General features: G+C 38.6%; 1 protein-coding gene across 10 annotated transcripts in view; it reads right to left on the reverse strand.

Annotated features, from left to right (window-relative positions):
* The window catches only part of BICD1 (BICD cargo adaptor 1), a gene marked incomplete at both ends in the record, with an annotated part of 165004 nt that overhangs the window by 3761 nt on the left and 148025 nt on the right, over positions 1–13218 (reverse strand). For 4 of the 10 annotated variants that reach the window (XM_082281008.1, XM_082281000.1, XM_082281007.1 and 1 more), the window contains one exon: positions 4300–4347. The exons of 2 other annotated variants lie outside the window; for them this stretch is intronic. In XM_082281008.1, coding sequence (XP_082137134.1) covers positions 4300–4347 — 48 coding nt within the window. Of the gene's footprint in view, positions 1–4271; positions 4358–13218 lie in introns of those variants that run through there. 4 more of the 10 variants (XM_082281006.1, XM_082281002.1, XM_082281001.1 and 1 more) reach the window with 2 other exon arrangements.

Raw genomic sequence — 13218 nt, forward strand, 5'->3', positions numbered from 1 at the left:
GGACTTGTTTTATCAAACACCCTGACAACACATCAAACCTTCCTTCTCTAAGTAATTCTTTCCATGGCCATATCTATCCTTTCCCTCTACCATATTCTGCCACATGCAGATGCAGATACAGCATCCACAGAGAGCTCTTATTGAGATCTTTGCCTGCTCCACACCAATGAACAGGAGGGACTGCAGATTGACCCAAAAGGTCTGTATTTACTCTCAAACTTATCCACTCATCAAGAGCCAGCTCCTGGCTTCAGCACCTCCTAAGTTTTCAAGACAGGCTTAGGAGAAGCCCTAGCCTTAATTCCTTCAGAGACAGAAAACTGAATTAGAATCTTAACATCACATTTGGGGAAGACAAACAAGGAGGTAATTACATGACCCTACAAAGACTGGCTTACTCTTCTTCCTTGCTGCCTTGTTTCTTTTTAAATGGGACTCCTATAATTGCCAGAGAGGAGCAGAAACTCAACGCACACATTCCTTGCTTGTTAGCAGAGATGTGTTTGTCTTTTGGGGCTTCCTTCCTAACTTTAAAAATAAGCAGCAAAAGATGCTCATACTCTGAGGGAGAGGGCTGGTGAGGAAATGGCTGTAGTTACAATGAGTTACGTACAGCAGTGGCCTGCAAGAACCTCTCCGAGACACATAAGATTCTCCTCTACACAAATAGAAGCAATTATAATAACATTATGGCATGACCTTCAGTACAAAGACAGCCATGACAGTAAAAACTAATACAAATTATCCCAGGCTATGCTCAGATTAGAATTATATTAATTTTCTCTTCCTGGTAATTCTGCATTGCTTCTTACTTTGAAATACAAGCACACTTCTGTGCACAGAAGAAAAAGAAAAATTTGTTTTACTGTTTCCTTTTCAACAAATAATAACTATTAGGGGCATTAGGAAGAGGAAAATAAAATTGCAAGGCTATCAGGCACCTTTATAGCAACATATATAACCACATCACCTGCAGCTCCAATAGATTTAAATTTTTTTCTAAAACTCTGCTGTTTTACCTTCCTCTCCTCAGAAACACAATTCATCCAGTTCATTAATGCAGATTACTGTAGCAATACATAAACTAAAAATACACCAGAATCAGCAGTGACACACGGCATTCAATGTGCTTTTTATGGCAGTAGAGGTGCTGGTGGCAGCAGGTCCTGGAGCTGAGCTATCACACACACTGACAGTCACAGACAGCAGAGGATGGCAGGGGAGATTAATAACACAAAGCAAGAGAGAGACATGGAAGGACCTGAGTTTTTGACTATAAACAGAGAAAAAGGAAGAACATTGTCACAATCACCCCATGGGATATGTGTACTTTTTAACACATTTGGTTTTCACAGACATTTTTGTAAACATCTCTTTAAATGCCTGTATCATTTGGGGATGAATTCATTCAATTGATGAATAAAGCCTGTGCAATTTTTTGTGTTAGTATTATTGTCTGGCTTTATGCAGCTCTTTTATTTTTTTCCCTAGCACTCAAAATGCTAATCATGTATTTCTAAAATTTCCTGGAAAATAGTGTGCAAAGCCCTTCAGTGTTTGTAAGCACTCTGTTCTGTCTTAAAAATGTCATTTACATGCAACATTGTGTGGCATTGATTGTAACTGTAACAAATCAGCAAAGGAAAATATTAACAGACCGATGATATCTTCAGATTGCAAAAGTTTTGCATGCATCAGGTTGCATATTTTACCTTATTTTAAATTTATTTCCTACTTTATATAAATAAAAGCATTATTTCATATTAAAAGGCAATGTTAATTTATTTTGAGGCATTGGGGAGTTGTGGTTTGTTTTTTTATTAATAGATAATTTGGGTCTAGAGTTTTGTCCTTTGATAATGAAAGTAAGGTTTTCACTGTATTCAACAGAAACCTGAATACAATCCAAAGACAGACACACTCTTTTTAATATTGGATAATGGCAATATTTTAGTCTTGTCCAGGTATTGGACAGGTAGAGCTACAGGTGCTGGGAAGGGGGAACAGCACCCAGTAATTTTCCGGGCAGGCCTGGATTTGGTTGCTTGCCCCATATCCCTGGACCTAGAAACTGAGGTGATGAGTGGAAGGCAGAGCAAGATTTTCACGCATTGTTGCATCAGTTTACTTAAAAAGATCTCTTAAGGCAAGTTCTCCAACCAAGTTTCAGTTGAAACATGCAGATTCAAGCAAAAAGACCAATGTACAGCTAAAACAAATTGACTAGATCTGCCCTGGAGTCTCATTTGGCTTGAAACTGCGTAGCTTATCCAGTGAGATTTACCAAAGCCTATGCACTGGAACCACAATTACAAAAAGGCCAGAGTTATACAAGTCCCACTTAAAAACCATAGTCTAGATAATGAATGAGGGAAATCTGTGAATCTACCTGCCTTATGGTCAGGCATATTAACTGGTTTGAGCACGATTAGACATCGCAGGATGTGGAAAACATCTGTGTGAACCACAAGCCTTAAAAAGCTCTTGTTTAGTCCTGAGCGAAATGCCACTGAGAGGTCACATTACTGCAAGAATTGCGTTGGAGACTTTAAAAAATAAGCCCAGCTCTCTCCTAAAATGGGTGACTTCAGGGCTGGGCAGAGCTTTCATTAGCCTCATTTGGCATCACCCTGTGGTGTAAATCATATGTGCCATCTCAATAGGGACAGTCAGAGGACAAGGAAGGGTGGGACAAGCTCTTGTTTTCCTTCTCTGCTGCATTTAGAAAATCCAAACCTCAGTAAGTTCAACTGGTTCCTTAAATGCCCTCAAATTTTAGTCCAGATTCCAATTACCTTATTTAAAGAACTCAACAACTTGTGCCATTGTGCTGATTTGGTTTAAATCTATTGTTCCACTTCACTGCTTTACAAAGCTGGGCAGGTAATGTGGCTGAGGCAAGCAAGGCAGCAGTGTGAATATATCAAAAACAGTGTTGTTTTGACTTCACCAGACAAGTATCAATTTAGTGGTAAAAACAATAGCTATCTGAAAGTCAATTTTTCACCTTAGTGTGTAAGGTGTGTGTTGTTTGTAGGATGACTGACCTGAAGTTTTTAAAATATTAACCATATTTTTAATTATTAGAAGATGGTAATGCTTGCAGATAAATAAACGTACACCAGTAGCAAATCAGGTAGGTTTTCCATTCTGAGAAGAAGTTTTAAAATTACAGAAGCAATTGTTTGTTAGAATTTAGAAAGGGATGGTAGTAGAGCATATTCTCCACTAGGAGAGTAGCTCTGGAAGGAACAGAACAGACTTTAGTTTGTGACAGTAAATTGAAAAGGGTTAAAGTAAGACTCGTTGACATTAGGCTTCCATGTATCCAAAGCACTTAATCTCAAATTGCTGTAACATCTAAAATACAGCAGCATCACTTTACTGGCATTTTAAGGATTTTAAATGTAACTTGCAATTTTTTTTCAGTGAGCTGTAAAAATCTAAACTGCAAATCAGTAAATGACACTTTTCAGTTATAATGAGTTTACACCAACTTCTCAGTAAAATTTTCATATTACTCTTACATAGTAAAGAAGATAATAATACTTCCATTTTGTAGGCAATAAAAGAGAGGCACTAACTTGGTCACTACAGTTCAGGCAAAGGCCTAAAAATGTAACCTATTTCAAATGAGAGCACAGACATAAATAAATATCTGCACAGAACGTACCATGAACAGATAAAGAAAATTATTGTAATGTCATTTTGCTTTGCTTAGGTTTGAGGTTGTGCCTTGATTAACTCAGCCATCCCAGAAGCATGACTTGGCCTTTGTTCCACCTGTGAGCAAGGACACCAGGAGTTTACTTTTAAAAACAAGATTAAAAACTGATTGTGTTGGGTCCGAGTTTCCAATCAGGGAGAACTTGAAAGTGTCCGCTAAAATCTCAAAAATGTCTTTAAAATGCCACCTTACAAAAGGGAAGCCTACACCTACCCCTGAAATTAAAAGTCCCCCATTTAAGTAAATCTTTCTAGCAACAAACTAAAATCATCACTATTTTGGCATCATTTAGAAACTGCATAAAAATATCTAATGAGGGCTGCAAGATCCAGCTTTGCATTTTTTCCATGTTTTTACAGGGAAACAAGCGCATGAGTGCTGTGACTCATGTTTGTACTGTCACTGCAAAAATTACCACTGTACCTCAAGCTGTTAAAAGTTTGCTGTTAGAGAAAAAGTGAAGAGCTTCTGTATGAGGAAGAGGAGGGGGGTGGCAGGCGTGCATGCAGCTATGTGCAAAGAGAAGAGAGTTAGCAGAGTTTACCTGACAGTCTGGCAATCTGGCCCCCTGGCTAGTTGTGAGCCGTGTGGCGGTATGGAGGCAGCAGGCTGCTGACAATCTACAAGAAACTGATAAATTAGACATATATACAGAGAGACTACAGAGCAAGGGGTTAGTAATGGCAGTACACAAGCTATGCATCTCAGGGAGAGATTTAGTGAGGAATGTGCTCTTGGTGCCTTATCTGACAGAAACACCTTTTTTCTGATTGCAGTGACATTGGCTGTTGCCTTTTTCGCCTTTTCAGAAGAAGCACTGGAAACGTTTTTGTTTGTTTTCCCTTAGCACTGGCAAACTTTTGTTTAAACAGACAACAATAATGGGCTGTGTTCAGGATCTGGGTTTAAACCTTGTACTTCTCATTCTTCTGCTCATCATGAAGTTGTTTTGCTCACATCTAATATGAAAAGGGCCAATAAAGCTACTCAAAGTTTATCCAAGGAACTTATATCCATATAAAAACAATTATGTCATCTCATTACAACATACAAGAAAAAGCTCGTAAGAGAGTCTATAGTTTCTGAACAGTGCTTGTGAGATTGGGGTTTTTGTAGGAAAAAGGGAAAACTTGATACAGTCAGTTTCACTGTTCTGTCTAGATTATTTTATCAATTCCCTGCCAAAGGAGTTTCCACATTAATCACTTGCAAAGCTGTATTATGGTTCTTAATTTATTAAATAACAGTAAAGCCAAATAATCCTTCATTTTTATGTTTTCATGTGACATTCAAAATATGAAGACAGCTTTAAACTGGATAATACTTGTGGGGCTTCATGAAAGTAGTGGAACAAGACAACCCTGCTTTCTAAGTCACTAGAGTCTACTGAGATTTCCAGATCTCCAGATCTGCGCATTTTCCCTGCGGCATTCTGGCCTTTTCACTCCACTGTCTGATTCAGACTGTCACACAACAGAGTCATCAGGATCTTTTCAAACATTAGAATCTATGGGTGAAATTCTGATCTTACGAAAAACTACTGGAGATTACCTTTTGTCTCCAGTAAGACCTGCAGACCTTCCTGACTGCTTCAACCTGATTCTCAGCCTCTTTGGTGGAATGGGGTTATTTTCCCCTAAACCTTAAAAATGAGACAAGGGAACTTCACAGACTTGGAAAGAATTTCTTTTTTGTTTTTTCTTCAACTGGTTGCTACTTAAAGCTCAACACCAGTAATACTTTTTCTTTACAATGTAGACGTTTCTCAAAACCCCCTTCTATTATTTGTCTCAATCAGTGGAAGAACATGCAAGTAATTCGCTGTCAAGAGTGTTGAGATGACATCAGGTAGTGCAGAGCAACACACCTTCATAGCAACACTGAGCATCATATCCACTATTACAACATTTCCCTTGCATACCAGCCCACAGGGCCTCTCCCTAGTTCCTGTGAAGATCTGTGCTGACCTCCAGTGGGTAAGAAGCAAGTACACCCAAATCACTGGTTTCTTCCTGCTTCAGCAAAGAGGAGAAGGGTTTGGACCTATTTTCTAGTACACAGGTTCGAAAAATACGTGCACAGTTTGTGCTGGCACCGTTGTGTCCAGAAGCAGAAATGGAGTAAGAAAGGATACTCTGCCACTCTCATTTACCAGGACTGTCACTATAGCCCTCAGTGCATCTTCTAGCAGAGCAGTACAAGAATTGGCAACGTATTTGAGTCATGAATAGAAGGGTCTGTCATTTCAGCACGAAGTTCAGCTAGAATAAGAGGTGTCTGAGGAACAGACAGATCAGGATAACTTCAGGCAGAAAATGATAGCAAAAAAAATTTTTTTAATTAATGCTTTATTCTAAACAAAATAGCTTGCAGAAGTCCAAAGCAAAGTCATGCCCCACAGGTTATACAAGGTAGTCAGTGAGGAAAGAAATACAGAACAGAATGCTGTGTGATGAAAAGGTGCAGACAGGTTTCATTAATACAGAAGAAATTGTTCTGACAGGCTTTTCCAGAACAACACAAATGCCTAATTTATGATCCTATTCTAATATCTCAAACATGGTGCAAATATTTTATGATGCATCTTGATCTGCTACATTTGGCAGAGTGCACGAACAGTGAGCCAGATTCTGGGAGGATTATGCAAGCTGGGTAATAACTATTTCAGTGTGAGCACACTCCCTTGACTTTGTGTGAAACACAATTCTAGCTGGTGTCAGCAAAGCTCATGCAATGCGGCTCACATTTGCATCAGGAGCAGATCTAGTGATCCACATGTCTTAAGATGACTGAATCGTCCTCCTACATCCTCCAGGAGTGAAGTTTCTGAGGATTATGCTAGGAAAGAGCTAAGCAGAATGCATATGGCTTACATAGACACATTTCAAATTCAAAGGACCTTCTTATCTACTTATGCCCAAGTAGCTGTGCGAGAGCTAACTTTATTCCTTCTATATTTAATCCTTTTAAGCATTTTGGAAGATTTGTAACACCCTTCTCTAATGTCACGACAATCATAAAATGACTTCTTTCTAGTAAGGCACTCCTGCCTGTATCAAGTAAATGTTTCTTTCTGAAATACTCTGCTGAAGGTTAAAAGTCTCAAAAAAGTCTTTACTAATTCTGTGGTCAATGTCACATGCCATGAAGACAAGGTAAGAAAGACATGCTCTCTTTTACTAAAAAAAGTAAAAATATTTTTTAAAATCACATTGGAAGAAGCCTGTTACCTGTATTTTCCAAATCTGAGGGCCTGTCAGTCAAGCTACAGAGCGAAAGGACATTCTGTCATTTATGAAGAAGGTACTTGGGGTACAGACACAGATTACACTTTTTGTTGTGTCTTCTAAGACTACCACCAAGGAAATCATGAATAAAGTTATTAAATACAGACTATCTTATTTCTCCATCATCTTCACTTGCTGTGAGGAAATAAATCACTTTGGGGCAGGGGATGAGCTGGCTGATCTCAAGTCCTTTTACAATTCTATGAACCTATAACAAAGAAAGGAATTTTAGTGATCATTTCAACCACAGATGGCAAAGAGGAGCTACTGGACACAGAAATTCACATGCCAGTTTTCACTGAATTCAGCAGGAGTTGTGCCTGCAGAGCCTTGTGACAATATCCAACAGCACTTACCACTGGCTCCATTGGAATTGAGGCTTGATTCTTGCTATATGTTAGTTTTGTTTCAATTTTTCAGTTCCTGACATTTTAGCCACTTGCACAATGATGATGTAAAGGGCTCAGAGATTTTCTCTCTCACAGATTAGCCACTGCTGATTTTCCTTTGGAACCTAAGGCCTAGTCCTAATCAAGCTAATCATCTCCTGATGTAAGAGCATTAAAAAAATACCCAGGCTCAGAGAAACTACATCTGCTCACATGAGCACTGAATGTGCTGCTGTAAATTATCTGCTGGGAGCAAATATCACCAAAAAAAAGAGTATTTTCCTGTGCTTCCCTTTGGCTCAGCCACAAAAACAACACGTTTCCCTCGTGTCACAAGATGTGCTCTGCCCTCCAGTCTGTGAACTGGGTGACTAATCAACACAGGTCTGCTTTACTGGGTTATTTGTGTCTGAGATGGGCTTGCCTTCTGTTGACATCAGCAATGTCCTCAGTGAAAAACCTACATGCAAGAATTTCCAGTCCCACCTGCTCAGGACCCAGCACACTGCAATGAACATTTCAGCACATTTTGACTCTCAGTAAATTCCTAATCTCCACACAGCGCTCTCAAACACCGAGACTACTCAGAATCCCAAGATAAGCATAACATACTTTTAACTGCATTTAGTTCAGTTATCAATGAAAAAAAATTTCCCCCTTTATCTGAAAGGGTAAAATTGAGAGTCAAACAGCAAGCTGATCCACAGGTACTGTTACAGATTTGGCATTTCTGATATGCAAACATTGAGAAAAATCTGTTCTTGATAGAAGAAAAGCTGTCAGTAAATGTTTATGACCAAATAAATAATAAAATAATATGACTGAGGCTTTTTCAGCCTGTTAAAACAAAGCTTCCCTGGCATCCCACTGATCACTTCAGGCCAACAGAAACTCCTTCTTTGCTAGTTAAAACTTTTCAGGCTATCTGACTTCGTGTTACGCTACTCAATGTCAATTGAACTTGTTCCACCAAGTCTGAGGAATTTGATAACGTGTCTATGAAGCTGTTATAGACAATCTACTTGAAAAGAGAAGCTGTCTCCATTAATATGGTAATGATTTGTTTTCATCCCTGAAATGTCAATTTAATGGGAAAGAATGAATGGTTAATAGCATGACTTGAAAGTATTGGGCAAAGAATAGATCAGTAGCCTCCTGGTTGTGCAGATGTAAAAACGTGTTATATCACAGAGCAAGACCTATAAAGATAATAAATCAATCCTCTCTGCTCAAAAGTGAAGAACAAGGAAAATTTCCAAACCAAAAGACAAATGTGAGATGTCAAGGAGAATGGGGCAGAAGGTGCTAAGATGCTTGCCCTCCTTGCTGAGATTTACAGAGATGCTTTCAAGCTGCAATCTGACAGGATGAGAAAAGTCCCCAAACTGTTTATATACAGGGGTGATGAGGACATAAGTTTATACAGCTGACAGCTGGTTTACTTATAATTTATCTTCATTTTTCTAACGAACGCCAAGAAAACTTTGACCTTCCTCAAGGCCAAGAGGAACTTTAAGAGGTAACAGTTATCACAAAGAACAGCTGGTGAGAGGACAGCTGTGACTTACCTTCGGAAAGAGCCACAAACAATGGTACAGGTCAAAGATTAGAAGAGTCTCTCCCTTCTCCTGCTTCCAGGGTCAGTTTGAGTCTGTAAATAACACAGTTACCTCTGCCCTACACACACAGCCCAGAAGATCAGTCTCTCAGCTGAAAACTGGACACAGCTCCCTGTTTCTGCAAGCTGCCCTGGAATGAGAGGATGGAGCAGCCACTGGGGTTCCATGTGGATCCTGGCTGGCCTAATTAACCCCAGCTTGCTCAGAGCAGGATTGATTCAGATTGTCCTGGCCTGTGAGCAGAAGGAGCAGTGTAGGAGGACTGGCCCTTGTGCTGATACATTCTACCACTCCGTGACTGCCAGCCCCATCCTGGCACAGCAGCACACAGTGCAACTTAGCTCCTGCACATTTTCCAGCAGCCACATTAGCTGGGATTTCCCACTGTCTGAATTTTACCTCTGTTCTATCCACTGAACAGTGGATCATTGATAGGAGATAGAGAAATGTGTCAACCAACTATCATTTTCAGCTTTCTACACGGTCAAGGTAATCTACTATGAAATTCCTGTGCTGAGAGTGCAAGTACACAGGTAACTCACATTTTAAGCTTGCTATTCAAGAACCTTAATAGCTTAGATTACTTTTGATTGGAGAAGTTACAACAACAATTAATTCTTCCCCTACTTATTTCTTAGTCTTCTTAAAAACTGTTTGAAGAATAAGAGATGTGAGCATGCTGCTGACCTCCCATTAAGTACCAGTATCCATATATTGCCCTAAAATGCAGTAGACCAGCTGTAGGATGCATCTAAAATCCTCATCAGCTGCTATCTCCCCATGCCCATGCTCTTTTCTCTTGCAAAGCAGGCCCAGGAATGTCCCACTGTTACTACAATAATCACAAGCTCCTGACACAGGCCCTCCTTCTGCTCCTCCTCTGAGCACTTTAGGACAAGGCCAGACAGAGTTAACCTAACAGAGAGCTTGCTGCTAAATGCTTCTCAAGAGTAAGAGCAGGTAGGGAGTTTAACTGCTATTTTCTTATGGCATTTAGGGAAATGCTACCTATCTTGGTGATTTCCACAAACGCACTCATGGAGCATCACTAACAACTTCATGCACTGCCTGGCACACAGCACAGACAGCCATGGTTTAGTAGGTCACTGATTCAGAGGCTTTCCAAAGCATGTCAGGTTTCTTGGGTATGTCCTAGTGAGTTCTTTCATCTATACAACAGCTACACTACATGGAGTGCTTTTACCCTTAATTTCCTTCTTCTGCATGACTTCACTTGTATTTTCTTTTTAGACATGAGTTATCCCAAATCTAGAGAGCTGTTCCCCCATCAGTCCATGTGTTTCAGTGGTGATGTGCCTGCTAGCTCCAAGTAGTGTGATAAAGCTATATCCCAGCCTTGCCTTTTCCTGTAGTTCACATTAAGAATAGCTTTTAAAACAGAAGTAATACCTTGTCATTAACAAAATTAGTGAAATGTATTTTTCTTCAGTTACAGGCTCAGAACATTAAGAGGTTTCTTGTCAGCTCTGTAGCCTTTTTCGCACTTTCTATATCACAACATGTTTATATTATTTCTCGAATGGTTTCTGTGAATGCTTTAAATAATTCCTCATTAAATCTACTGAGAAGCTAAATAATGGGTTAGTAAAACAGAAATGGAAATGGCATAAGCTGAAAAATTTATCTTCAGTTCCTTTCTTTTATATACATTTCATAAAAAGCACATTTAGAAAGGTCTGATGATTCATGAAACACTCACTAAAAGACACACATTTTAAACATTTCAAAAGAGGAAAAGAAAGGTCTTAAAATTACAGAAATCATCACACTTTGATCTTGTTGTTTACCATGGAAACATAACAAGGATACATTTCAGGTCACAAAATCATCCAGAGCAAAAATACTTGCACTATTATATGGATAAAGAAGGGCCTGATCCAAAACTTGAAGTCAGTGGGAAGAGTAACTTTAGTAGGCTTTGGAAGAAACAACATAAGTTACAATTATAAGGTTCTAGGCCCCTAAAAAATGCAGACAGGGAGATACTTACAACCAAGGACACTAGTCTTGTTTAAAGAATTGCTGTGAGCTTACTCCACACACCACAACAACCCAAGGAACTGCTCTATTAGAGAGCTAAAATATCATCATGTCTAATTTAAACAGAGACTCAGTTCCATTTTGCCTATTTTATAGGCAAAAAGCACAATATTGAATACTCCTGTGTATTTGATGGCAAAAATCAGCAAGTCATGAAACCACATTAAACCTTGTCATAAAAGAAGATAGAGAGGGATGGCTTTTGTTACCAACACTGTAAAGATATTTCAATCTCTGTTTTAGTTAATTGATAGGACTGGATTCCAAAGCCCAAAAATTTTCAGAGAAAGCAACAAATATCTGGTAATATGCCTTAAAGACTTGATGTGTCACCTGTATACCTGTTTAGCTAGAAAAATAAGTCTAAATAAGACTTTACTGGAGAACTTCAACAAATGATGCTAATGTAAACCATTCCATCCAGCAATGATGTCATAGCTTAGATACAGAGAAAAAAATGTCAATAACCTTTTAATGAAAATATACAGCAGTAAGGCATGGATTTCACTGCAATCTTTTTTTTTTTTTTTATGTTTTATCAATCAAATTAGGGCTTCTATTAAAAACAGATTTTATTTCAGGATTTTTTCTTTATATAGTCAAAAAACATAAATAAAAAATAAATTAAACTTGTAGAACTGCAGTGAATTCATGCCACAATAGCTAAAGCATATTGAAGTAGCTAAATTACATTGATCAGCATGAAATGTATGGGTTTGGTCTCATCAGTGGCAACTGTAAAGCTAAATGCAAGAGAGGAAAAGCACAGAGTGAAAAGGTCCTGTTCACAGTGGCACCAAGAGGTAAAAGTACATTTAGCCAGCAGACTTCTTCATCAGTTACAGCCAACCAATGTCCTTGGCAAGGACACGGTTCTTCAAATTCAAAACAGCCTCCACAAGGACAACACACCATGCTTGAAATGGCATAAATATGCAATGCTCATCAAGCTGAGCTACATGAGCATATCAGATGCAGGACATGGCCCTGAGAGCAGGAAGATATATACATGTATCTGTATATATGCACTGATACCACTCATCAAACAATGAACACATACAGACACAAACATGGCATGTTTATAGAACCCACAGAAAATAGGACAATGCAGAACAAAAAGAGAGAACACAGATAATAAGTAAATAATGACAATTATCCTTTTTGTGAAGAGCATCAAAAAACCCTTACACATGATTTTTTTTTAGAAAAGCCTACTAAAAACATATAAAATCCATTTTTCATGAAGAGCAGAGACAGATTAGACCAATATTGCATGAGTCTTACAACAGCCAGTAGTCTGTCTGATTGCACAAGCTCAGAGACACCTTGCAGGTACAGGATCATCATCAACACAAGCAAATTCCCAGCAGATAAAAATATACCATGCCTTCTCAGAAGAATCATCCATGGATCTCTAATGAAGCAAAGGGCAATTTGTACTCAGATTAAATTTGTGTTGCCAGAATAAAGTTGCAGGTTTTTTTAAAGAAATAATGATTCTGAAGAACTTACATGCTTTGGATTGCTTGGATGAAGCAAATCAAACTTTCCTGAGGGAACAATTCAGAGTAGACTAGCCTGACTAATTAAGTATTATATGGCTGCAGATCTTGTATAATAGTGGTGGCTTGGTTAGCCGCCTGTCCTGCTTTTCAAGAATAAATTCTTTCACTTAATATACAGAAAAATCCACATTGTTCAGAACTCAGTATAAAATTATCTAAGTTAAAATCAGCACAGATAGAGGTATCTAGATCCTAGTCATGTTGATTTTCCTCTTCATCAATCTATAAAATTTGTCCACAAAGGAGAAATGAGAAATATTTAAAACTCTTCACTGTGTGACCTGAGCAATCACAAAGATCTACAAAGCACCCTCCTGCAAAATTCATTTCTGAGCTGATGGTGTTCCTCAAAGGACTTCTTCCACAATCATTTTCAAAAGAAGCTGTGCTTTCTTCTGTGCTCAGATTTCTAACAGTCCTGCTGTTTCAAAATTGAGATGTACATAAAGAAGCAAAGTTGAGATATTGAAGTAATGCCTATAGCAGCAAGGCTTAAAAATTTGTAAGCAGCTTTCTGACATTGGAACTTCAGCTCAAAAGCAAAGCTGAAACTTTTTGGCAAAATATTCC

The sequence above is a fragment of the Coloeus monedula genome (genome assembly GCF_965178545.1).
Source record: "Coloeus monedula genome assembly, chromosome: 4".
In the NCBI taxonomy this organism is placed as follows: domain Eukaryota; kingdom Metazoa; phylum Chordata; class Aves; order Passeriformes; family Corvidae; genus Coloeus; species Coloeus monedula.